The 27,646-nt window shown below is 44.8% G+C and overlaps 1 protein-coding gene across 1 annotated transcript in view; it reads left to right on the top strand.

Annotated features, from left to right (window-relative positions):
• LOC144676728 (prosaposin-like) overlaps positions 1–25,811 on the top strand; it is a 32,748-nt gene extending 6,937 nt beyond the window's left edge. The window contains exons 2-10 of the mRNA XM_078537067.1: positions 1,260–1,400; positions 5,495–5,551; positions 6,613–6,708; positions 12,508–12,603; positions 13,015–13,198; positions 14,061–14,224; positions 14,700–14,780; positions 18,252–18,359; positions 25,160–25,811. Coding sequence (XP_078393193.1) covers positions 1,260–1,400; positions 5,495–5,551; positions 6,613–6,708; positions 12,508–12,603; positions 13,015–13,198; positions 14,061–14,224; positions 14,700–14,780; positions 18,252–18,359; positions 25,160–25,195 — 963 coding nt within the window. The 3' untranslated portion in view covers positions 25,196–25,811. The remainder of the gene's footprint in view (positions 1–1,259; positions 1,401–5,494; positions 5,552–6,612; positions 6,709–12,507; positions 12,604–13,014; positions 13,199–14,060; positions 14,225–14,699; positions 14,781–18,251; positions 18,360–25,159) is intronic.
• Positions 25,812–27,646: the final 1,835 nt, after the last annotated feature.

Genomic DNA, 27,646 nt, shown 5'->3' with positions numbered 1-27,646 from the left:
TTGCTAAAAGGGAGAATGGGCCCAAGTGAAGGAGAAGAACGTTTGTTTGTTCTCGGGTGTGCGCGTGTGCCTGTGTACGTGTCGCGATCTGTGCATTGAAATAAACAGGCCTCTGACAACGTCATGAGAGTCGAGGGATTTTTGAAATGCAAGTTGCCCATGAACAAGAAGCTACTGCTCGGGTAGGCTGACCAACTCAAAGAAAATTGACAGGGACCATGGCATCAAATCATCTCCATCCAAGCTAGCTTCAGCTTATCTGGTTTCATTTGTGCAGTCATCTTTGTCCATGTCTGATAGAAGGTCTCTTGTGTTTCTCTCTCTCTCCTTTCGCCTAATGCAGTGTTAATTTGCTAACATGTTTCTTAGCTTTTCTTAGCAATTCTTTACAAACAATGGCTTTTGTCAATGTGCCTTAGAAATTCCCATTATTAATCAATTACTGTTTGTACAGAGCTCCACTGAAAAGTATGGTTTACTTTTTAAAACTTATTTCATAGAATTCTTTGATACAGTAATAAAACAAACACTGGCAAATGAATAAAAAGATTATTTGCAAGTAAATCAATCCATGATAACCTTGCAGCTGTCATTGCTTCATTCTTACCCTGACCCCATTATTTTTAACCCCCACCCTTTCTCCAGCCTGTCCTTTATTGCAAAAGACCTTGAAGGTGTGACACTGAAACTCTGCACCTGCCTCTGTTGCCATCCTATTTAAATTTGTCCATGTCAGTTTTTGGCAGCTTATCGTATGAGTCCTCAAAGTTACCAATGACACCTTTTGTCACTGCCACTGTGGATCATGACCCCTAACCTCACCACTTGCCGGCTGCTTAGCCATTTCAGTCTTTCCATCAACACTGCTCTGCAGTTCATCTCCCTCTACCAATCTTTGCTGTGCCTGAACTTCATGTTGTCGATTTCTTTTTTTCTTATTTCACTCGCTCCTTTTCTCAGATGCCACATTTGATCAGTCCAGGGATTGCTTGGAGTTTACAGATATGTAACACAGCCCTTTGCTTTCCAGCTGAAATTAATAAATGTTAGTTTCTAGAACATCCTGAATGAACAGTGTGTAGATTTGTAAAATAAAAGAGGTTGCTTTTAATCTTTCCTGTGGTACACTGTTCAGCTCTGGGTGCCCTCGTTAAAGAAATTGGAGATCAGAAGTTGTGACAGGTTACACGAGTCTTTCAGTCTCTTCTGAAGGTGGATGGATTGTTTCTGGTCTTCTAATTCTGATCTATTTATTCCAGAGCAATGATGCTGTGTGCCTGGACTGCACCCAGTTCATCACTGATATTCAGACTGCTGTGAAAGAGAAGTCTGTCGTCGTGGATGAGCTGCTTGCACAGTTAAAACAGCAGTGTAATCTGGGACCTGGTTTAACAGAACTGGTGAGTAATACTGGCTGTGCCACAGCTGCTGAATATCACAATGTGCCACCCATCCACTGTGCTTTAAGACACAGGCAGCAGAATTCTGGATGGCTTCAAGTTTACAGTGGGTAGAAAGTGAGGGACTAGGCTGGAATAGCCAAGCCTTGAGGTAATGAAGAGCAGGCTGAGGGTTTCAGCAGCAGATGAGTTGGGGCAGGGGTGGAGTTGGGCATGCATGTATGCTTCTATACTCATCTTGGGGTCAAATATGACACCAAAGTTTCAAACAGTCTGGTTCAACCTCAGTAGTATGCAGGGAATGGAGCTTGTGGCAGGGACCAAAAACAATGGCTTCAGTGTTCCCAAGATTTAATAGGAATAACTTTTGCTTATCTAGTACCAGATGTTAGAAAAGTAGTGTAACAATTTAGGGACAGTGCAAGGCTCGAGAGAGAGATGGTCGAGGTAGAGCTGGGTGTTAGCATACATGAGGAAACTAACGCTGTTTTCGGGTGATGTCACCAAGGGGGGTAACATATTAGCCTGGATAGAGGATTGGCTAGCTGGCAGAAAACTGAGAGTATGCATAAATAGGTCTTTGTCCAGTTGGCAGGATGTGACAACTGGAGTCCCACAGGGGTCTGTGCTGGGGTCACAGCTTTTTAACATTTACACCAATGACTTCGATAAGGGAAGTGAAGGCAAGATAGCTAAATTTGCAGACAACAAAGATAGGTAGGAAAGTGTGTTGTGAAGAAGACATAAGGAGTTTGCAGACAGATATAGATAGGTTTAGTGAGTGGGAAAAAATCTGGCAGATGGAATATAATGTGGGAAAACGTGAAGTTGTTCACTTTAGCAGGAAGAATAAAAAAAGCAAACTATTACTTAAATGGAGAACAACTGCAGAATTCCAAGGTGCAGGGGGATCTAGGTGTTCTCATGCAGAGTCACAGAGTTCGTATGCAGGTACAGCATGTAATAAAGGTGGTTAATGGAATGCCAACCTTTTGTTACAAGAGGAACTGAACATAAAAGTTGAGGATGTTATGCTTCAGTTATACAGGGCATTGGTGAGACCGCATATTGAATTCTTTGTGTGGTTTTGGTCTCATTATTTAAGGAAGGATGTAAATGCATTGGAGGCAGTTCAGAGGAGGTTTATTTGATTGATACCTGGAATGAGTGGGTTGCCTTATGAGGATAGGTTGAACAGAATAGACTTGTTTCCACTGGAGTTTAGAAGAGTGACAGATGAATCGATTGATTTATATAGGATGGTCTTGATAAAGTGGACGTGGAAAAGATGTTTCCTCTTGTGGGTGAGTCCAGAACTAGGGGGCACTGTTTTAAAATTAGGGGTCACCCTTATAGGACAGAGATGAGGGGAATTTTTTTCTGAGGGTTGTGCAACTTTGGAACTCTCTGCCTCAGAAGATAGTGGTCACTAAAGCAGGGCCACTGAATACTTTAAAGGCAAAGGTAGATAGATTCTTGTTAAGCAGGGGAATCAAAGGTTATCGGGGGTAGATGGGAATGTAGAACTCAACACAACCAGATCAGCTGTGATCTTATGGCAGGGCAGGCTCAAGGGGCTGAATGGCCTACTTCCCCTATTTCATATGTACGTAAGGGACAGCATGTAGATGAGAAACAGAAGGGGGCCAAGGATAGATCCTTGGGGACACCCAAGGATAATGGTGCTGGAGTAGGAAGAAAAAGCCATTCATGATGATTCCCTGGCTACAGTTGAATGAAAACAGGTGAGTGCAGTCCTACTGAGGCCAAATGTTGGTGGAGAGGGATTAGAGGAGGATGGTGTGGTATCAACCTGTCTCCACATTGAGGATAGCCTCCATTGTGTCATGTAGCACTACCACCATGCTATATGGGATAGATTTCGAACAGATCTAGCAACTCAAGACTGGGCATCCATGAGGCGCTGTGGACCATCAGCAGCAGCAGAATTGACCACAATCTGTAAACTCATGGCCCTGATAATATTCCAGCAGTAGTACTGAAGACTTGTGTTCCAGAACTTGCCGCGCCCCTATCCAAGTTGTTCCAGTACAGCTACAACACGCATCTACCTGGCAATGTGGAAAATTGCCCAGGTGCGTCTCATCCACGAGAAGCAGGACAGATCCAATCAGGCCAATTACTGCCCCATCAGTCTACTCTCGATCATCAATAGTGTGATGGAAGTGGTATCAATGGTGCTATCAAGTCGCACTTACTCAGCAATAACCTGCTCATTGGCACTCAGTTTGGGTTCCGCCAGGGTCACTCAGCTCGTGACCTCATTACAGACTAGGTTCAACATAGACCAAAAGAATTGAACTCCAGAGGTGAGGTGAGAATGACTGCCCTAGACATAAAGGCAGCATTTGACCGAGCGTGGCATCAAGGAGACCTAGCAAAACTGGAGTCAATGGGAATCAGAGAGGGGGAAACTCTCCGCTGCTTGGGGTCATACCCAGCACAAAGGAAGATGGTTCTGGTTATTGGAGGTCAATCATCTCAGTTCCAGGACATCACTGCAGGAGTTCCTCAGGGTAGTGTCCTCGACACAACCATCTTCAGCTGCTTCATCAATGACCTTCATTCCATCATAAGGTCAGAAGTGGGGATATTCGCTGATGATTGCACAATGTTCAGCACCATTCACAGCTCCTCAGTTACTAAAGCAGTCCATGTCCAAATGCAGCAAGACCTGGACAATATCCAGGCTTTGGCTGACAAGTGACAAGTAACATTCATGCCACACAAGTGTCAGGCAATGACCATCTCCAACAGGAGAGAATCTAACTGTCGCCCCTTGACATTCAATGGCATTACCATTGCTGAATCCCCCACTATCAACGTCCTGGGGGTTACCATTGACCAGAAACTGAACTGGACTAGCCATATAAATACTGTGGCCACAAGAGCAGGCCAGAGGCTAGGAATCCTGAGATGAGAAACACAGGATGAGTTGACTTGGAGATTGAAATCATCAAGGATGAACAGTTGTTTGGTGCAGAGTCTGAAGAAAGAAATCAGTAAAGATGAAGCAGAAGAAGTTGGGCAGCAGAGAGCGAAGATTTCAAATGGAAGGTGAGGGTGTGGAAGAAGGTGAGATACCCAAAGGAGGAGAAAGTGCCAGAGATGCAGGGAGTCAGGTCAGGGTTTGATTGTGATAGGAGCAACACCACAACAACGGCTCAAGCAGGGCAAGTGGTGGGAGTTATAGGCAGGTGGGGAGGCTTCGTTAAGGGGGAAAGGTGTCATCACCCCTCAGTACATTTCCATCAAGGCCATTGATAGAATCATCCAGAGTGAACATGGACAGGAAGAGCCTTGTTCAGAAGGCAGACAGATGCTCTGGAGGGAGATGCAGTGAGAGCTGACTTGCTGCAGAGTCCACAGGGTCAGCATTGGTAGGAGTGAGTGGGACAGGGAGGAGGTTGGAAAGATTACCCCCAGCTGCCTGCCAATCACCAATGGACATAAGGGACCATGTCAGCATGTTTGTCTCCCCTCTCTCTCTGCGCCAGACTGTGGTGCTGCAGCAGACGCTGAAAGTGGATAAGAATCTTTATTGGGTATCAATGTGTAGTCAACATCTTTTACACAGTCTTTTTATTACAGATTTAAGATTTCCCCATTTAATACTGATCCTTATGAGCGTTTAAGCTTGTTTCTCTTCAAATTTTTACATTTTTAAAGTTTGCTTTGCCAGTCAGGATTTTGCGGCAACTTGTTTCTCCTGGTGGGCAGAGGGTGTCAGTCATTCTGCTCACCAGTGTTTTCAGCTAAACGTATGTTTGTGTTTTGGACTGACGCAGCAGTTTGATCAGAAGAAGTTTCCAGGCCATCAAATGAGAACTGTAGTGTGATTGCATTCCCCAGGGGATATTCCCATAAATTCTAATGAAACTGCCTCTTCCGTCAGCAGTTCTGTAATTGTCGCATTTAATCTCAGTCCATTTTGTAACCTGGTGCAATATTGCAGTACCCAATCACCTTTATCTGTTTACCCAGTGGTTTGTGTGGAAATGTTGATTAGACACACCAGGTGGTGCATAGTATTGTCCAAATGTGAATTAACAGGCATTCACTTGTCATTTCAGTGTGAGAAGTACATTGCTGTGCATGGACCACAAGTGGCTGAGATATTGATGCAGACTGTGAGTATTAGAACAATCTTTGTACAGGCATAACATTGTATTTTGGGAATATTGCACTTTCTGACCAAACTCCTTAATCTTCTGACCCTTCTCTAATCTGGGATGTGTCTGGGGGAATAATCTGTAAATTATTGTCCAGTAAGCCCTGCTTCTCAGCCTGTCTCATCTCCTAACTCCGTGCAGCCTCGAGGAATAGCACCGTTTCTTTTTGTTAAGCACTTTTCAGCCCTCTGGCTTTAACTGAGGCTTAATGACTTAAGACCATAACGACAATTCCTAAGTTCTCTAATGATAGATGTTGGCAAAATGCAGTGGGTATGTGGGCATTTCCAGGCTGCGGGAAATCGGGAAGGGGAGTAGGCATGCCAGGAGTGTATGGTCCCACTGCCTGGCGCCCACAGGCGTGTACGTTCCAGCGATTTGAAGGAATAATAATAATTACATTTTCTCCCCTTTAGCCCAGTTACAGATGCCAGTAATAGACCTCACGTTACTCCTCTGGCTGCGATCAGGCAACTCATCACTGTCATGGGACATTCCCTACTATCAGTGGATCCTGAGCTTCCAGTGGGTACTATGGTGATATTGGCCCTGAGAGCCCATGTTGCAGCCCATAATACACATCAGGAGCTGAGGCGCAGTGTTACAGCCCATAATATCCACTGGGACCTGAGGGTCAGTTCTTGGCCCCTAAACCCACTGAGTCTCAGCTGACAACCCAACTGGTTAATGCTGTGCAAAATTAAGCCATATAAACCAGAGAGCCTCAGTTTTAGCATGGTCTGTACAAAGTTAGCTGGTCCCCAAAAAGGACTGTTACCTGCTCCATCCCCGCCCCATGGCTGCCTTTCTGATATTTGGTTTGATTTGTACCATTGGTGAATTTAGCTGACAATAGCATTGTGCAGGGATTCAAACAATACCTTGATTGCTATTGGCTGCATCACAATAAAATGGCCCTTTCTCCTGTGCTTTTTTTAGGTAGTTCTTGTTGCTACTTTCGTTGTTTTAATTTTTCTTGACTAAGGAATTTTACTTTGATTTCACTTCCTCTTTTTTAGGATGCAAAAGAAATTTGTACAATACATGGATTTTGCCAGAAACCAGCCACTGTGCCAATGCAGCTCCTCCAAGAAGCCATTGTTAACCCTGTCCAGGTACAGAAAAGTGTCTTTCCCATGTTCATGCATCTAAAAAATGTCTGGATATTTCTTCCATGCCAGGTTTCAGCTCCTTGCCCTCTGAAGCTGGAGTATAGGGCCAGTGAAGATAAAATAAAGGCAGGCATAGAGTACAAAAGCAAAGGAGGTAAACTGTTATAAATCAGTGGTTAGGCCTCAATTGTGGACCCCATGTTTTTTATAATCATTCATGGGATGTGGGCTTCGTTGGCCAGGCCAACATTTATTGCCCATCCCTAATTGCAGCTTGAGAAGGTGCTGGTGAGCTGCTGCCTTGAACTGCTGCAGTCCCTGTGGTGTAGGTACACCCACAGTGCTGTTAGGGAGGGAGTTCCAGGATTTTGACCCAGCGACAGTGAAGGAACGGCTATATGTTTCCAAGTCAGGATGGTGAGTGACTTGGAAGAGAATTTCCAGGTGCTGGTGTTCCCATGCTTCTGCTGCCCTTGTCCTCCTAGTTGGTAGTGGTCATAGGTTTGGTGGATGATGGATATCGAGGCCTTGGAGAGGGTAAAGAGGAGATTTGCAGCACAGAAACCGGCCACTGGCCCAACAGGCCCATGCCAGTCTTTATGCTCCACATGAGCTTCCTCTACGCTACTTCATCTCACCCTGTCAGCATATCCTTTTATCTTTCTCCCTCATGTTTATGTAGCTGTTCCCTAAATGTTCCACTCCCTGTGGTAACAAGTTCCACATTCTCCCCACACTCTGGGTAAAGAAATTTCTCCCGAATTCCTTATTGGATTTATTAGTGACCTGTTTTATTTTTATGATATCTAGGTTTTAACTTCTCAAAGTGAAAGCATCATTTCTATGTCTATGCTATCAAACCCCTTTATAATGTAAGACCTCAACCTTTCTAGTGAAAAGCATCCTTGCCTTTTTGAACTTTCCTGATATTTAAAATCTCGTATTTCTAATGTCATCCTTGTCTGGGATTTGGCAGAATCTTACCAGGGATGTGGGTCTCCATTTATCTGGAGAAATTGGGATTGTTCTCAGCAGAAAAGGTTAAGAAGAAATTTAATAGAACTGTTCAAAACCACGAAGGGTTTAGATTAAGTAAATCCAAAGGAACGGTTTCCATTAGCAGCATGGTTGGTAACCAGAGAACCAAGGTTAAAGATAATTGGCAAAAGATCTAGGGGGAAAGTGAGGAGAAATATTTTTATGCAGCAAGTTGTGATCTGGAATACACTGCCGACACAGTGGTGCAAGCAGATTCAATAGCAGTTTGTGAAAGGAAATTGGACAAATGGTTGAAACCAAAAAAGTGCAAGGCTCTGAGGAAAGAGCAGGGCATGGGACTAATTGGATAGCTTTCAAAGAACCAGCATGAACACAATTAACCGAACGGACTCCTTACCTGATTCTGTAACAAATCAGGAACATTCTCATCTGTGTAATAACTCAAAAACACCTGAAATTACATTTAGACATGGATCCTGCCAAAACCATCTTACTGATTGAACGGGACCTGTATGGATTGGGATAACGATTTCTACGTAACTCTCTCTGTTGTATTGGTGTTCACTTCTTTGGAATAGATGTAAATCCTGAGTATAATCATACACCATGACTATTTACCAAAATCCTTCCGTTCTTGTACTTTGTCTGACCCATAAGAGTGTACCGCATAGAAGGATACCATTCAGCCAGAGTCTACTAGCTCTGGGCTAAAGCAATTGGAAGGTTTAATCCTCTGCACTGTACTCTTTCCATATCTTTATGTTACAGGCAAGAGAGAGACAGTCAAACTGTAAACATTTTGAAGTTTACATGGAAACAGTACATTTAAATGGATGGACAGGGTTTTTCAAGGTGGTATCGTAGCCAGTAGTAATAGGGATACACAGCCCATTTTCAATCTTTGGTCATGTGTTTAATCCCCCATCAGATGCTAGTCTTGACGTATAGTAATTCACATGCAAGGAATTGCCAGATTTTCATTTAAGAGGAGATGAGAGAGAGAAACTACTGTAAGCAGACTGTGTTTTGAATTAGTTTTTAAAGGATTAAGCGGTGGCATGTTTTTCCAATCCCTCGGTTTTTTTGTGATCCACCTAATAATCCACAGCAAACTGGAGTTAGGATGAACGCAAAAGATTAATTAATTTTTTTCATATTCAAATCTCAGAAAAAGTAGTGTTAGCAGTGTCCCACTCTGCATGCATGCACAGTAAAGGAGGGGTAAAGAAAAGGAGTTTTACAGTACAGGGACCACATAAAAATGAATATTAGTTCATGTGAGCTCCAGAGTCCATTGAGGAATTCTTTCACGCAGGCATTCGAGTTTAGCTGGCAGTTGTGGTATTCACTTAGTGCTGATCCCACAAGATGAAGTAGGTATGCAGAGATTGAGTCAGCCTTGTAGGCAGTGGCAACAGAGTCAGTCTAGATGGGCAAATTGTTGTTCTGCCTGGAACAACCTGCTTCTTGGCTCACCAGTTTGATGTTGAAACAGCTGACTTGACTGTGAGGCCCAAAGGTGTAATTGTTCAAAAGGCCAGAGGCTTGGGTCATGTGTCTTTCCTTTGCCACAATGATTTCAAAAGGGATGTTTATCCAGCGTCTGGAAATGGCTTTGATTACAGGACTGATAATGCCTCAATCATGAGTTGTTGAGAGATGTACCCTCTATGTAGAGGGACTAGCGTTTCAGATGCCATTGTCTAGGCAGACTCACTGACTCCGCTAGAAAGGTGAACTTATCAGATCGAAATGACATCCTTGTAGTTCCCTTTGAAATTGCTCGGAATAATCCCAGGTGTGATATGAATCTGCCTGTAGCTTTCTAGGCATAACGAGGTGTGACATTCCCGAAGCTGAGAAAATAATTCTTTTGTCCTTAACGCCTGGGAATAGCTCCCAGACAAAAAGTCAACCCTGTGATCAATTGACTTGTAGCAGCCATCTTAATTTTCTTTACTCAACAGAGAAGTCCAGTTTTTAAAAAAAATAGCAATAAGGATAAAGTTTTGAATTTACAGAGTTGGGTTTCTTTTCATGCTGTAACCAACATTTGTCTCTGGGTGGATATTTGAAGTAGAGCTTCTCTTAAAATTTGCAATGGCTTCTGCCTCATTTATTCTATAACAAAAGTCCATTCTCCTAACTGCTATCCTCATTAGATAATTTTAGTTTATCCCTATTCACTGTCAAAATCCGGGGTCTGCCTATATTCAGGGTCCAGGGTTTCTCCCTATATTCGGGGGCCGGGGCGTCTCCTTTGAATGACCCTCTGTCCTAAATGGTCAAGCCCTTATTTTGAGACTATGACCTATCAGTTCTAGACTCTGCACCCGGGGGAAACATCTACCCTTCAAACCCCTTAAAATTGTGTGTTTCAGTTAGATCACGTTTCATTCTTAGTTTTAGAGAATATTGGCTTAGTCTACTCAATATCTCCTCGTAGGAAATTCTCTATCTGGTAAAGTTTCTTAATTGCTGTTGAGTCAAAATCCTGAAATTCCCTAACTGACGACCTCATAAGAACAAATGGCCAAAAAAGAAAATCACCATCCTTGAAGGGAAAAGGATAGGCAATAAATGTAGCCCTGCCAGCATTATCCCACATCCCAACATCTAAAATAGGGTCCCCCTTGTCCTCACTTATCACCCCACCAGCCTCTGCATTCAAAGGATCATCCTCCGCCATTTCCGCCAACTGCAGCATGATGCCACCACCAAACACATCTCCCCACCCCCAGGCGGCATTCCGCAGGGATCGTTCCCTCCAGGACACCCTGGTCCACTCCTCCATCGCCCCCTACACCTCAACCCCCTCCTACGGCTCCTTCCCATGCAACTGCAGAAGGTGCAACACCTGCCCCTTTACTTCCCCCCTCCTCACCGTCCAAGGGCCCAAACACTCCTTTCAAGTGAAGCAGCATTTCACTTGCACTTCCCTCAATTTAGTCTCCTGCATTCGTTGCTCCCAATGCGGTTACCTCTACATTGGAGAGACCAAACGCCGACTGGGTGACCGCTTTGCGAAACACCTTCGGTCTGTTCGCAAGCATGACCCAGACCTCCCTGTCACTTGCCATTTTAACACTCCTCCCTGCTCTCATGCCCACATGTCCATCCTTGGCCTGCTGCAATGTTCCAGTGAAGCTCAACGCAAACTGGAGGAACAGCACCTCATCTTCCGACTAGACACTATACAGCCTTCCAGACTGAATATTGAGTTCAACAATTTTAGATCATGAACTCTCTCCTCCATCCTCACCCCCTTTCTGATCCCCCTTTTTCCAATAATTTATAATTTTTTCTACAAATATATTTTTCTTTTCTCACCTATTTTTCAATTTATTTCGATCTATTGTTTCATCTCCACCTTTTAGCCCATTTCGATCCCTTCCCCCTACCCCACTCCCACTCGGGCCATCTGTCACTAGCTTGTCCTGCTTGTTATCCTTAATGTCCCCATTAGCACATCTTTTAGATAATATCACCACCGTCAACACCCCTTTGTCCTTTTGTCTACGACACCTTTGGCAATCTCTTCTTGGCCTCCACCTATCACTGGCCCCCCTATCGAGTGCTACCTGTCCCTCCCACCCTCCTCTACCAGCTTATATTTCATCTCATTTCTATATTTTAAAGTTCTGATGAAGAGTCATACGGACTCAAAACATCAGCTGTATCCTTCTCAGCAGATGCTGTCAGACCTGCTGAGTTTTTCCAGGTATTTTTGTTTTTGTTCTAGATTTCCAGCATCTGCAGTATTTTGCTTTTATCTAAAATAACCTGGTAATTGAAGACAGAGTTACTTTGATTTGAGGTTAAGGTTGCTTTTACGAACCAAGTCACATGAGATTAGCTTTGGATAAAAGTTCAGAGTAGTATTTATAAAGACATTAGTAATAATCAAATATATTCCCTCAAAAACAGAATCTAAAGCATCCCCATTAATGTTAATTCATGAGGATAGTTGTCATGAACTAGCCTTTTCCGAGATAAAGATAAACATTCCGCAGTCCTTCACTTCATGAAGTGGTAACCTGAATTATTCAGGTTCATTGCTAGAAGCTCTCAATTATCTTGCTTCATAATTTAATCCAATAAAATGTAAAAACTATAAGTAAGTTTACACAATTTACCAGCTTTGACATTTGGATGAAATAAATGTTGCAAATATATTTTGTTGGGATATGTTAGTGTGAAACAAATAACATTCAGCACCAAATGGATGATTTGAGGATATTTTCTCCATTTAACACTGCAGCTTAAGACCTATATTTGACAATTTGTTTCTCTTAACAACTAAATCATTTGTGCCAGATCATGTTTAATTGACATTTTGAGACAGTGAATCTAATTTGTGAATAATTAGGTAGAAAAGGGTTCAGTTTTTGGCTAATACGAACAGGAAATGCTGGAAAACCTCAGCCAGTCTGGTAGCGTCTGTGGAGAGAGAAACAGAGCTAACGTGTTGAGTCCGTATGACTCTTCTTCAGAGCTTCAGTTTTTGGTTCCTGGCTATTTAAAGCCCTAAAAGGAATTGTTTTCTTTTCTAAAAAGCTCCCTGGTTGATTTCTTATTTTTCTGCAAGAATTGTTCAAGTTGGCCAGGAGCTGGGAGCTCTGTATACGCAGCTGTGGTTCTTAAATGAGAGCTGGGAGCTGTGTTAAACTAGCCATGATTCTTACAGGAGTTGGGAACAAGCCATGGTCTAGTTTACTATAATGGGGAAAGAATGCACTTTTCCCACACAATGACTTCAGTTACCTTGATCATTTCCTCATGTTAAATCTTTTCTGTCTTCAGAAAAGCCCGATGCCAATGGCAACGTCGCAGGGATGTGTAATATGTGAGTTTGCCATGCAACAGATTGAGAAACTTCTGCAGCAGAACAGAACTGAGGTGAGCACTTGAAACTTCAGCGCAAGGGTCCAAAAACTAGCCTAAAAAACCAGAGGTGTGTCGTTGTTTCCAACTTGGGGGCAGTGGTGATCAAAACACTTTCATTTATATACCTCCTTTCACAACCACCAGACATCATCAAGCGCTTTGCAGCCAGTTAAGTACTTTGGAAGTGTAGTTACTGATGTAAGAAACACAACAGCCCGTAAGCTCCCACAAGCAACAATGTGATAATGGTCAGATAACTTGTTTCTGTGGTGTTGCCTGAGGGATGAATATTGGCCAGGCCACTGGTGGCAGTCATATGGTGAATGATGTACAGGGAAATACCTCATGGTAGGCTGGTACGGTTATATGGCTGCAAGCGATTCTGCTTGATTGAACGATTATTGATACGTTTCTCGCCTACAGGAGATGATCACTAAAGCCGTGGCAAAAGTGTGCTCCATTCTTCCAGCCACTATCAAAAGCGAATGCAAAGACTTTGTCAAACAATATGGAAAGGCAGTGGTGGAGCTTCTTGCACAGGAATTGGACCCTGCCTTTGTGTGTACCGCCATTGGCCTCTGCAAGAACACAGAACGTGGAGTTGTTGGTGCGTGGAATTTCCTTTTTTCTATTGTAGTTAATGTACAGATAAATCATGATGCTCTAAGCCTCCCAGCTCATCCTGCTAGTTCTGCAACAGAACCTTGATTGACAGTGTCCTGTTCTGTTACACCCCACTTCACCCTCAAGCCTGGCAGCATCAAAAGTACAGGGTACAGGCAGATCGCCAGACGAGGGGGAAAGATGAACCTGTTTACCAATCTCTGGTGATGAATTTGGCCCACTTGATAGAGTGCAACCTTAAGATATTAATGACCTGGGGGCATGAAATATTGTTACGGTCAGGGGGCATCTCGGACAAGGAGAATCGCCATCCATTGGAGACCTGTCACCATTAAGGGGGTGGAAAGCCTATACGGGTTTGTGCAAAGCCAGCCCCCTTGTGGTCTTGCACAATTACTGAGCAACAAATATGAAGCCTTGAAACATTCAGGTGGTCAAAGTACAGGCCTTGTCTAACTCTTGTGTCAAACAGTTCAGAATTGTTGGGTAATGTGTGTTTAAGTCATGTTGTGCAGAACAATGTATCTCCTAGTGAACTGGAATTGAAAGAGGGCATGAAACAGTGAAGCCTGAAGCTGGAAGATTGGCTAGTGACTCACAGTTACCACATTTATCATTTCATTATTCTCTTCCCTGGCGCCCATATTGTTCGATTGGGCGATTTGCCCAGGTCTTTGTGATTAGTGACTGTCCCATTGGTTTTGGTTACCCTGAGACCACAGTGTTGTTCGTGTAACGTTCCGGTTTGTAAGCTTGTTTTGACGGAGCTGCGTTTTTAATGGATGCCATCCCCCAGTAAGTGTGAATTTGGTTTGTGTTCTGATGCGTATCTTTTCTAACCTCAGAGAAAATTAAACCAAAGCAGCTGAAAGCGGGTCCTCTGTGTGAAATCTGTAAGACTGTGGTAGGATATCTGGATGGTTTCCTGGAAAGTAACGCTACTGAGAAGGAAATTGAGGCTGCCCTAGACAAAATCTGTGACTTGCTGCCAGCCTCCGTACGTGATGAGGTAAGAGACCACCAGGGTTCCCAGCTTTACAATCTGAGAGAACTCGTAGTATAACTGCAGCTTCTAGCTTGGCCAACGCAGGCTGGGTGGGCTGAATGGCAGCCTATTACACTCTGTGTTATGCAACTGGACAGTGGGACTGTTCAGGAGTTTCCTTTGTGAATGAGCAACATTGTATGCTCAGTGTGTGGGACCACATTCTGCAGTGGCAGCAGCTAGTAAAGGGCTGCCTGTTTCAAGACTGCCTTGTTTTTCTGGGGAGAACTGGAGGACCAAGCAGCAGATAATTATCACTTATTGTTTGCCCCTCCCCTTCAGTATATGTGCTGGTTGGAACAGGGGTGGTGTTTGCAGTGTGAAGAGAGTGCTGCTGAGGCCCACCATCATGTCGCTGAATGCATTTGGATCTATAACTGCATGAGATTTCCTGCAGGTCTTAATGACCACCCACTGAAACAATGGCTTTGTGTTTTAGTGCAATCAGCTGGTAGAACAGTACGGACCCATTCTGCTGAAAATTCTGTTGGAAACTATGGATCCAGACTTTGTTTGCATGGTGAGTATGATTTATGACTTCTTGCAAATGCAGATCTGCCATTTCTCTGCACTGATGTGTGTAAACTTTAGCTTTTAGTGTTTGGACCTGTTTCATAGTAGGTTTGGTGGACAGTGTGGGACTGCCACCAGGTTACCACATGTCATTTGAAACTTGCAGGATTGCTCGGAACTTGCCTGCCAATCCTGAGAGCAATTCAGGTCATTGCCTTGTCCCTGGGCCCCCTGTCCTTCTGTAAGTTTTAAGGTTGGAGAGTCGCAAATTACCCAAAATATGCATTCGAGAATTCATAAGTAATTTTAAGGTCATTTATTAAGAAGCAACAGTTCAGATATGATACAAAGCTAAATAGACAGGATAAGCATTTGGCCCATGACAGATGAGAGGGGTTTACTGATCCTGGAGGACAAACAGACGTGTTGATCTCTGTAGCTTGTGACAGTAACCTTCTACTCAGTAGCTGAGGTGTTCGGAAGTTCTTTCCTCTGGCCTTTCTCCGTTTGAAGATCAGGCAGCTCCCTGAAGAGGACTGCCCCCTTCCTCTGAGCACCCATTTATATACTTCTAGGGGCTGGTTGTTTGCGCTATGTCAATCGCTTATTCAAATAGCCCTTACCAATGACAGCAGGGCAGGTACCCAAGGTGTCACCTCTCTCTTGGACATCATTTTAGCTTGAGGACATCTTTTAGTTTACCTCATGCTGGGGTGATTTGTCAGCCTTTACTAGACACTTGTATAGATACAAGGCACCGTCTTATTGACTTAGGAATGTCAACATAGAAGCCTGAACCAGGAGACCTTGAAATTTTAGAGACTATTTGTGTTTCTCCAGAGAGAAGAGAAACATCTTTTCTGTCAGATGGCCTCGCGCTTTACCTACTAACTCCATACCAGTTCCATAATATTCAGAAAAGTGCCCCTGTTTGAGAACGAAAAATCCTTATTGGTTTCTCCCAACTGATTTCCGTGATTTCTAGCTCTTTCTAAGCTGCAAACGTGTTTCCCTAATGTCTTGATTACATACCATACATAACAGTAAAACTACTAGAATTCTGTGGTTATTATCAACTTGGATTTGCACTCCCCCATCAACAGATCACCTCACTCACTGCTATTCCTTAATCTTTTGCAGGACTGTTGTTAATTTCTAGGCTATTAGCATATATGTACATATAATTAACAAAACAGATGGAGTTAAAGGATTTTCCAGCACTCCTTTCACTCCTGTCCATTTTGCAGATACTAATTAAGTATTATTTTTCTCCTAGCCTTCAATTGGCCTAACCCAAATCTCTCTTACTTCAGTTTTGCTCCCTCTTGACTACTGCCATCTTGTCTTAGTTTCGCCAAGGAGTATGTACAGTGCCTTGACCATTTAAAATACCGTGTCTCATGCCAACCCAATATGGCTGCTGATACCCATCTGCATGAAAATCTAATCATGTCACTGCTAGAGCCTACAGAGTGGCAGAAGCGGGAAGGATGAGGAGAGGCAATATAGTCTTAACACTCTCAGCAATCTACAGTCCACTTACATAACTGGGATATTGATACTGAGTTTAGAAACACTCACCAACACGACTACAGTAAAATATCCTACAAGGAAAAGATTTTAGCTTCCTGTCCGCAAATCCTTCCTTTCTAACCCCTGTAAAAGGAGCTTTCAAAATCTATCCCTGTTAGTCCAGGATAGAAATTCGCAATGTGATGTTCTCCTGCTGCCAGGGGTATTGATGACTGTGACTGAACCCTGCTGCAAGTTGCCCTCTATAAAGATGGCGGCTCTGCACCCGCACATTGACACTTATAAAGATGGCAGCTGCTTGCACACCCTGCGTAACATTCCCCCCTATAAAGATGGTGGCTGTGCGCACATTCTGCTGCACATTGCTCCCTATAGAGATGGCAGCTGCCAACCTGGGTCTACCATCAGCATACAATTGTGCGTGCATGGCATTGGCAGAAAGAACATCCCATTTAAAAATGTTTTCTTGTTCTGCAGGCTATATTAACCATTACATGCCCTGCTGTTTGTCAAGCATGTTGAGCATATCTGGGAGCCATTCTTCAGTGCAGTTCTACCATGCCCTTGCACATGTTCATTACTCCACACATTATAAATCACATCTGCGCACACACACCGGTATCCAAATATCATGCCACTCTTCCTCAAATCTCACCCTTTGCCAGGTATTCACAATACCTTCTGACCTTCTTCTCTCTGACTCTGAACACACTTCTCAGAAAAGGTTTCCCTTTCATCCCCTTATGTCCCCAGCTCAGTGAATTTTGAGTTCGGCACGATGCTGAGCTCTTCTTCTGTCACTGACAAATGCATAGTATTTATTTAATTCCTCAGTCAAGCCCCCTGCCTCCATATGTAAATCCCTTTTTGGTGCCTAATCAGCCCTACTCTTCCTTTTACTATTTATATACCTAGAGAAGATTTTGGGGTTCCCTTTTCTTTTAGCCGCCAGTCTCTTTCTTTGCTCCTTTGTCTTTTATTTGCCTTTTCATTTCCCCTTTGAACCTTCTACATTCAATCTGGTTCTCGGTTATTTTATCCACCTGACCTCTGTTATAAACACTTTTTTTCATCTTAATCCCTATATCTTTTGTCATCCAGAGAGCTCTTCATTTGTTTGCCCTTCCTGTCTCCTTCATGTGAATGTACATTGTGTACAAACGAAGTCAGCCCATTGCTCAGTTACAGTTTTGTCTTTAATTCCAATACGATGCTGTCTACCCCACATTTAGATTGGAACCTGCACCTGTTAACTTGTCACCCTAATTACACAAAGGGGTGAGACAGATTTACACCCTCAATTTTTAATTGTGTGGGATGGAAGCGGTCACTGTGAACTGTGATCCCTCTAAGCAGCCATGCAGTAACCCGGAAGTTACTGTGCAGAACACACACACAGATCAACATCTTTAAGTTACCATGTGCAAGAATGTTTAAAGGGGCCATGCACCTAATCACATCACCCACACACTCCAGATAAAAATTACAGGGTGTGTTGATTGTGAATCAATAATAGTACAGATGTTGGAAACCTGAAATAAAGTCGGAAAATGCTCGTTAGTCAACATATTAGACAGTAGAGTTACTGTTTCGAGCCAAAAGGTCACAGCCCTGAAATGTTCTTGTTTCCCTCTCCACTGATGCTCCCTGACATGTGGCATATTTCAAACATTTTTTGTTTTTTATTGGAATTTACTGTGAAAAGTACCGTCGAAAAATCAGCGGGGGGAAAAGATTTATCTAATGGGGAAAGGAAATACCATATTTCTCGGTGTTCTATTAGGTGTAGGAATTGCAATCAGTTTAATGAACAACAGGATTCAGAATAATAAGCAAGACCTTACCAATGGGTAACTGGTCTTTAGTGCAGTGCAACTTTTAGGAGTTCCTTGGATCCTGCAATTCCATTTGTCTGCACCTAATAAATTGACATTTCCATCAACAGAATATTGGAGTTTGCATAGGTGCAAAAAAGCATCTCGTGGGAGCTGATAAATGTGTTTGGGGTCCATCGTACTGGTGTACAAACATGGAGACTGCAAACCAATGCAACGTAAGTAACTGCACTGTACCAGCATTGCAAAAATTGCTGCACTGTTAGATGTGCTTTTGAAATATTTGTATGGACTGTGCTGAGTGAGAGGTTGGACAGAGTTGGAGAAGCTTCACATTCTAACCCTGGCTGTGTATTGAGTTGAGCTAAGTGATGTAGCAGACTTTGCGTTGTCCCTCAACCCCGCCAGTTCCCCAATCATTACAATCCCTCAATTCGAGGATGACATCTTCTCCGGTCGCGAGTTTCTGATCAGGCCGATTCTCGGCCTGAGGATCGTGGGCATGTGGGACAGGATGCTCCTCGAGGTAGGGGATCCGGAGTGCAGGATTTGCTTCCTTTTCTTTCCTTCTGTGTCACTCTCTGCATCATCATTAAGGCGTTGGGATTCAAAGCGTGATGAAGCTTGATGGACAAGTTGTCACCATTCTGAATGATTGGCAACAAATGTGCTCCCAGTCATTAAGGTCAATGCCACTGTGCTTCAGTGTGTCCCCCAACACTCCCTTGCTGAAATGTATGGGCTTGGATGTGATTGATTCTGAACTGATATCCTCCATTGTGCTGATGAAACCACAGGTCACAGCCTCCAGTAAAGGTAGTTCAAGATAGTTTCTTAGAGCAGTGTGTTCTGCAACCAACCAGAGAGTAGGTTACATTAGACTTGTTTTGTGTAATGTGACAGGATTAATCAACGACCTCAGAGTAAAGGCACCCCTAGGTAGCAGTGACCACAACGACTGAATTTTATATCCGGTTTGAAAACTAGAAGAGTGTGTTTAAGACTAGTATTTTAAACTTTAAGGCAACTATGTGGGCATGAAAGCTGAGCTAGCTGAAGTGAATTGGGATATTAGGCTAGGGGATAGGTCAATAGAGAAACAGTAGCAGACATTTAAGTGAATATTTCAGAATAACAATATTCCTACTATAAAGAAAAATTTTAAAGGGAGGACCCATCATCCCTGGTTAACTTAAGAAGCTAGGAAAAGCTTCAGACTTAAGGAAAAAGCATATAACTGCACAAAGATGAGTGTGGTTCAGAGGAGGTTCACTAGATTGATAACTGGAATGAGCGGGTTGCCTGATGAGGAGAGATTGGATAGACTGGGCTTGTTTCCACTAGAGTTTAGAAGAGTGAGGGGTGACTTGATTGAAGTTTATAAGATCCTGAATGGTCTTGATAAGGTGGACGTGGAAAGGATTATTTCCTCTTGTGGACGAGCCCAGAACTGTTTTAAAGTTTGGGGTCCCCCTTTTAGGTCAGAGATGAGGAGAAATGTTTTGAAGGTTATGTGACTTTGGAACTCTCTGCCTCAAAAGGCAGGGCCACTGAATGTTTTTAAGGCAGAGGTAGATAGATTCTTAACAAAAACAGAATTACCTGGAAAAACTCAGCAGGTCTGGCAGCGTCGGTGGAGAAGAAATCAGTTAACGTTTCGAGTCTTCATGACCCTTCGGCAGAACATGAAGACTCGAAACGTTAACTGATTTCTTCTCCACCGACGCTGCCAGACCTGCTGAGTTTTTCCAGGTAATTCTGTTTTTGTTTTGGATTTCCAGCATCCGCAGTAGCTTTTAGCTTTTTTTTATCTCTGTAGATAGATTCTTGTTAGGCAAGGGAATCAGAGGTTATTGGGGGTAGATGGGAATGTGGAATTCGAAACACAAACAGATCAGCCATGATTGTATTGAATGGTGGAGCAGGCTCAGAGCCAAATGGCCCACTTCTCCTATTTCGTATGTTCGTATGAAACTGTGTATTAGACATCCAAAACTCTGCTGCTGTGTCTTGTCTTGCACCAAGTCCTGTTTTCCTATCATCTCTGTGGTCCCTGATCTGAATTGACTCCTGATGAAACAATGTATTGATTTTAAAATTCTCATCCTTGTTTCAAATTCCTCCATGAAATACCCTACCCATCTCTGTAGTATCTCCCAGCCCCACAACCCTCTGAGATATCGATGCTCTTCATAGTCTGACCTCTTGACCACTTGGTGGAGAGCATTCAGCTGCCTAGGTCCTAAGCTCTGGAATACCCTCCCTACACCTCTCCATCTCTCTAACTCACTTCCCTTCTTTAAGACACTCCTCAAAACCTGCCTCTTTGACTAGGCTTTTGTTCATCCGACCTAATATCTCCTTCTGTTGCTCAGTATCAGAGGTTGTTTTATAATGCTCCTGTGAAGCACCTTCGGACGATTGCTAATATTAAAGGTGCTTTATAAATATCACTTGTTGTAAAATATCCTTGGCAATTCAGGTCCCATCTGTGGTCATTTTGCAACTGTGTCTCTGTAATGGCTGTCATACCATACTCATTGCTATTTGCACTATCAGTTCATCCATCTTGTAACGAATTCTGTATGCATTCAGACAAAGAGCCTTTAATTCTGACTGTTTACTGTTTTTTTTTTCCTACTCTGACCTTATTTGCTGGTGCACCCTTCCTGCCACATTCTGGTTATTATTACCCATACCCTGCTACCCTGTGTTATTGCCTTGCCCTTTCTCTTTAACTTTACAAATCTTCCCTTAAAAGAATCCTTCCTACCACGATTTAGTTTAAAACCTTCTCTGCAACCCTAGTTAGATGATTTGCCATGTCCCCGCTTGGTTTGGGTGAATGCTGTCCCAAAGGTCCAGCTCCCTGTCGCCTGCAGTCATTACTTTCGTTTGTAAAATGCCCGAAGGCACTTTGAAGGAGTGTTATCAGACGGGTTTTCACACAAGGAGATGCTAGGGCAGATGGCCAAAAGTTTAGTCGACCTAGGCATTAAGGGGAGTCTTAAGGGAGAGAGGCAAAGGGGTTTTATGGAGGAAATTGCAAAGCTTAGGGGCCTTGGCAACTGAAGGCTCTGTCACCAATGGTATCTGGATACAGAAAAGGCTTTCACAGCTTCCTGGCCAAAGTGCTGAAGACTTGTGATCCAGGACTAGCTGTGCCCTTAGCCAAGCTCTTCTAACAAAGCTACAATACTGGCATCCAACCAACAACTCGAAACGTTATCTCTGTCTGTCTCTCTCTCTCTCTCCACAGATGCTGTCAGACCTGAGTTTTTCCAGCATTTTTTGTTCTCGTTTCAGATTTGTAGCATCCGCGATATTTTGCCTTTTATTTTAATCTGGAAAACTGCCTCGGGTATATCTGGTCCACAGAAAAACAAGACAAATCGAATCAATCCGATCCTTTACTGCTCCTGTCTACCCTCGGTCATCAGCGAAGTGATGGAATGTGTCGTTGACAGTGCTATCTAGCTGTACTTACTTAGTAATGACCTGTTCAGTGGTCAAGCTATTAAAGTTAGGGATGTGCAGGAAGCAAGAATTGGCAGAGTGCTGGGATTGCAGAGAGCTGTTAGGCTGGAGGAGATCACACAGTTAGGAAAAGGTGAGGCCATGGAAAGATTTGAATACAAGGATGAGAATTTTAAAATGGAGATGTTACCAGACTACAAGGTAATGTAGGTCAGCAAACATGGGTGGTAGGTGAACAGGACTTGGTATGAATTAGGATACAGACAGTGGATTTTTGAATGAGCTCGTGGTTATGCAGGATGGAAGATGGGAGACTGGTCATGAGAGAATTGGAGTAGTCGTGTTTGGTAGTAGCGAAGATATGGATGAGCGTTTCAGTAGTAAATGAGCTGAGGAGACACAAATAGGCGATCTTGGTGTTGGAATGGATATGGGATCGGAAGGTCATCTCTGTCAAAGAGGATGCAAGGTTGTGAATGGCCGTGTTCAACCTCAGACAGTTGACTGGGAGAGGGATGAGGGAACAGAGCTTGTGGCAGAGACTAAAGACGATGGCTTCAGGGTTCTCAATATATGGTTAGAAGAAATTTCAGTTCACCCATAATTGAATGTCAGGCAAACAACACCACAAATCAGCTGGTAGCAAGGTCCAGCTGGGTAACACCAATGAATATGTGGAAACTCTGTTTTGGCATCATATTGCCATGGGGCAGCATAGGTAAGAAACAGGAGGAGCCAAGGATGCATCCCTGGGAAGAGGATTGGCCAGATTCAAATATTTGGGAGGTGACAACACATGGAAGGACATTGGTGAGGAAAGGGAGGCTGAAGAAGTGACCAGTTTGCAAACACAGAGGGAGGTATCTTGAGGGGGTGATGGGGTGAAAAAGGGGACCATCAACAATATCAGGATAGGTGTACTTTTGTTACAGATGGTCATTACCTGATATGTGGCACGTTATTTGCCACTTATCAGCCCAAGTCTGGATGTTGTCAAGACATTTGGACACTCATTGGTTCAGTATCTGAGGGGTTGAAAATAGTTCTGAACATTGTGCAAGTATCAGCGAACATCCCCACTGAGGGAAGGTCATTAATGAAGCAGCTGAAGATGGTTGGGCCTAGGACACTACCCTGAGGAACTCCCGCCTGGGCCTAAGATGATTGGCCCCCGACCACCATGACCAATTTGTTTTGTGCTAGGTACAGCTAGATTTCTCTCTGATTCCCGTTGACTTCTGTTTTTCTTGGGCTCCTTGATCCCACACTCCGTCAAATGCTCCTTGATGTCAAGGGCAGTTGCTCTCACCTCCCCTCCAGACTTGGCTTTTTTGTCCATGTTTGGTGCGTTGGTGAACAGGTTATTGTTCTGTAAGTGCAACTAGATCAGGCTTGTCCAACCTTTTCATGTGGGGTGGCCACTATTTTGATCTTTTTTCTCACTTAAGGGTCCAATGAGCAAATTTGAGAAAGATCAGGTTTGGCACAACATTAAACTGAATTTCAAAAAAAAGTTGAGGAATGAAGGAAAGCTGAGCAAAAATTAAGCAATGTCAAAGCGATAAGTTTTAAAAGAAGAGTAATTAATAAAAATGACCATCAGTGTGTGTATCTGGCCCACTCGCTGACACATCCTCACCCTCTCTGAGTGGGTGTAAGTATGTGTTGGGGTGAGGTTGAGTGAGAAACCTGAGGCTGGGAGTAAGGCAGACACGCACCCTCGCTCTGTACCCCACACACCCACTCTCTCAATCCCACATACACCCACTCTCTCAATCCCACATACACCCACTCTCTCAATCCCACATACACCCACTCTCTCAATCCCACATACACCCACTCTCTCAATCCCACATACACCCACTCTCTCAATCCCACATACACCCACTCTCTCAATCCCACATACACCCACTCTCTCAATCCCACATACACCCACTCTCTCAATCCCACATACACCCACTCTCTCAATCCCACATACACCCACTCTCTCAATCCCACATACACCCACTCTCTCAATCCCACATACACCCACTCTCTCAATCCCACATACACCCACTCTCTCAATCCCACATACACCCACTCTCTCAATCCCACATACACCCACTCTCTCAATCCCACATACACCCACTCTCTCAATCCCACATACACCCACTCTCTCAATCCCACATACACCCACTCTCTCAATCCCACATACACCCACTCTCTCAATCCCACATACACCCACTCTCTCAATCCCACATACACCCACTCTCTCAATCCCACATACACCCACTCTCTCAATCCCACATACACCCACTCTCTCAATCCCACATACACCCACTCTCTCAATCCCACATACACCCACTCTCTCAATCCCACATACACCCACTCTCTCAATCCCACATACACCCACTCTCTCAATCCCACATACACCCACTCTCTCAATCCCACATACACCCACTCTCTCAATCCCACATACACCCACTCTCTCAATCCCACATACACCCACTCTCTCAATCCCACATACACCCACTCTCTCAATCCCACATACACCCACTCTCTCAATCCCACATACACCCACTCTCTCAATCCCACATACACCCACTCTCTCAATCCCACATACACCCACTCTCTCAATCCCACATACACCCACTCTCTCAATCCCACATACACCCACTCTCTCAATCCCACATACACCCACTCTCTCAATCCCACATACACCCACTCTCTCAATCCCACATACACCCACTCTCTCAATCCCACATACACCCACTCTCTCAATCCCACATACACCCACTCGCTCCCTCTCCCTGCCCCCACAAGAGCCTCTTTCTTCCCAGAAAGTTCCCTGCCTCTCCCACATTGCTGCCGGTAGGCTTACTAGCCTCTGATTGGAGGAGCAGCCCCTTGCAGAATCTACTGCTTCACTTACCCATCTTACTGACATTTTGGACAGTGACCCCAGGGGCCACATAGCGGGTCTTCGCTGGCCACAGACAAGCTTGGTAGATGTTGGGGAGAGCAGAGTTGAGTTGAACCTGACTCTGGTGCTACACATAGTTGAGTAATCTGTTGCTGCCATCTTGGTTGAAACATGGATGTGTGTATGTCTGGGCTATTTCTGCCACAGCTTGCCTCGCGTTCATTTCTCAAATTGATTTTCCTGTCATCTACCAGTTGAACTTTTTAAAAATGATCAGTGATCAGCCCAGCCTGCCTCACTAGGCAATCCATTACAAGCAGTCAGCACCCTCTGCATCTAAAATTCCATGAAGCTGTCTATTCTCCTTCTCTCTAGAAGTTCCATCCCATGTCCTTCGCGTTTCTTCAACATCAGTGTGTTGATAACCTTAATGACCACCAGCACCTCGATAAAATTCACTCCTGGTGTTCTCATGTCAACAAATTCAGCTGCTGGATAAAGGCCACTTGGGCAGAACACTGTAGCACCCTGGTACCAGCCAGCACTCTGATTTAGTACCTGAGGGAACAGCATATCAGAGTCAGTACTGCCTTTGATCACTCACTGTGTGATTTCTAATAATATCTACTTTCCCAACAGGCAGTTGAACATTGCAAACGTCATATCTGGAACTGAAAGGCATCAGCTTCGGGATGAAGAAGATAATAGTTTTAAAATGAGAATCTTTTTTCTTTCTATCAAATATTTTTCTGTTTTGTTATCTTGCAATATATCTTGCTACATTAGGCAGAGAAATGTGTCTATTGCAACAAGCTGTAAAGGTTCCTTATAGTCTTGTATCTGAGACTCACTATTAACAATCTAACTGCCCTCTGGTGATTGAGTAGATCTGTAAATGCTTTTAACTTCAACCCCACTGGTGGTGAGTTGTGATAGGCTGCTAACTAAGCTGCACAACAAGAGGTTGCGTATCACGGTAAGTCCCTAACATGTACACTGGAAAGAAAATGCAGCTGTGCAATAATTGTTGTGAAAGTGAGAATTAATGTATAAATTTTTTCAAGTTTGATTTGAGCAGTTTTACTACTTGAAGACTAACTCAGCTTTGCTTTGCTAACTATGGTCTAAATGGCAGGGGCCTGCATGTTCAGAGTTTCCGAAATATTAGTGTTTTTGAATAAAAAACGTTTGCTGATCTGTTTGCCAACCATTACCTCGGTTTGTTAAACTTATCTTCTAATCTCGTGGAATGTGTGTAAATTGCTTTGTCAATAAAACCTGCCCTAAATCCTATATTTGTGCTGATCATTTTCTTTGGGCTTTGAGTTGCTGGGAGTTTGTCATTTCCAGTTAACACTAAAAGGGATTTCAGTGAGTGCAGGCGTTTCCTGCCAATTCTATATTCCTTATCTTCATGTAACACTGACTCCCTCCTCTGGGATGCAGATGTTCATTGGAAAGCACATGACTTGTTCAGGCTGGTACACAGATTAAAAATCTCATTGGGAATTCATATCAACATCAAAAATAACATTGCCCTACACAACCCCAGCCTCAGCTCATCTGCTGAAGCCCTTATCCATGTGGTTGTTACCTCCAGGCTTGACTATTCTGCTGCAAATTCCTGTCCTGTCTCTCACATTCTACCTTCTGTAAATTTGAGGTCATCTAAAACTCTGCTGCCCATGTCCTAACTTGCAGCAATTCCCATTCATTCACTGACCTACACGAGCTCCCGATTAAGCATTTTCTCAAGTTTTAACATTTTCCTCCTTGTTTTTCAAATTGCCCCTTGGCCTCAACCCTGCCCACGTCCTGACCTCCTCCGGCCTCTCAACCCTGCCCACGTCCTGACCTCCTCCGGCCTCTCAACTCCTGCCCACCTCCGGCCTCACAACTCCTGCCCACGTCCTGACCTCCTCCGGCCTCAACCCTGCCCACGTCCTGACCTCCTCCGGCCTCAACCCTGCCCACGTCCTGACCTCCTCCGGCCTCAACCCTGCCCACATCCTGACCTCCGGTCTCTCAACTCCTGCCCACCTCACCGACCTCCTCCGGCCTCACAGCTCCTGCCCACGTCCTGACCTCCTCCGGCCTCTCAACTCCTGCCCACCTCACCGACCTCCTCCGGCCTCACAGCTCCTGCCCACGTCCTGACCTCCTCCGGCCTCTCAACTCCTGCCCACCTCACCGACCTCCTCCGGCCTCACAACTCCTGCCCACCTCACCGACCTCCTCCGGCCTCACAACTCCTGCCCACCTCACCGACCTCCTCCGGCCTCACAGCTCCTGCCCACGTCCTGACCTCCTCCGGCCTCACAACTCCTGCCCACCTCACCAACCTCCTCCGGCCTCACAACTCCTGCCCACCTCAAACTCCTGCCCGCCTCACCGACCACCTCCGGCCTCACAACTCCTGCCCACCTCACCGACCTCCTCCAGCCTCTCAGCTCCTGCCCACGTCCTGATCTCCTCCGGCCTCTCAACTCCTGCCCACGTCCTGACCTCCTCCGGCCTCACAACTCCTGCCCACCTCACCGACCTCCTCCGGCCTCACAACTCCTGCCCACCTCACCAACCACCTCCGGCCTCTCAACCCCTGCCCACTTCCTGACCTCCTCCGGCCTCTCAACCCCTGCCCACGTCCTGACCTCCGGCCTCTCAACTCCTGGCCACCTCACCGACCTCCTCCGGCCTCACAACTCCTGCCCACCTCAAACTCCTGCCCACCTCACCGACCTTTTCCGGCCTCACAACTCCTGCCCACCTCACCCACCTCCTCCGGCCTCACAACTGCTGCCCACCTCAAACTCCTGCCCATCTCACCGACCTTTTCCAGCCTCACAACTCCTGCCCACCTCACCGACCTCCTCCGGCCTCACAACTCCTGCCCACCTCACCGACCTTTTCCGGCCTCACAACTCCTGCCCACCTCACCCACCTCCTCCGGCCTCAATCCTGCCCACCTCACCGACCTCCTCCGGCCTCAATCCTGCCCACCTCAACTCCTGCCCACCTCACCGACCTCCTCCGGCCTCACAACTCCTGCCCACCTCACCGATCTCCTCCGGCCTCACAACTCCAGCCCACCTCAAACTCCTGCCCGCCTCACCGACCTCCTCCAGC

Source organism: Cetorhinus maximus, unplaced genomic scaffold, assembly GCF_964194155.1.
Source record: "Cetorhinus maximus unplaced genomic scaffold, sCetMax3.hap1.1 HAP1_SCAFFOLD_1858, whole genome shotgun sequence".
Classification (NCBI taxonomy): domain Eukaryota; kingdom Metazoa; phylum Chordata; class Chondrichthyes; order Lamniformes; family Cetorhinidae; genus Cetorhinus; species Cetorhinus maximus.
This window is presented reverse-complemented; position numbering and strand designations above follow the sequence as displayed.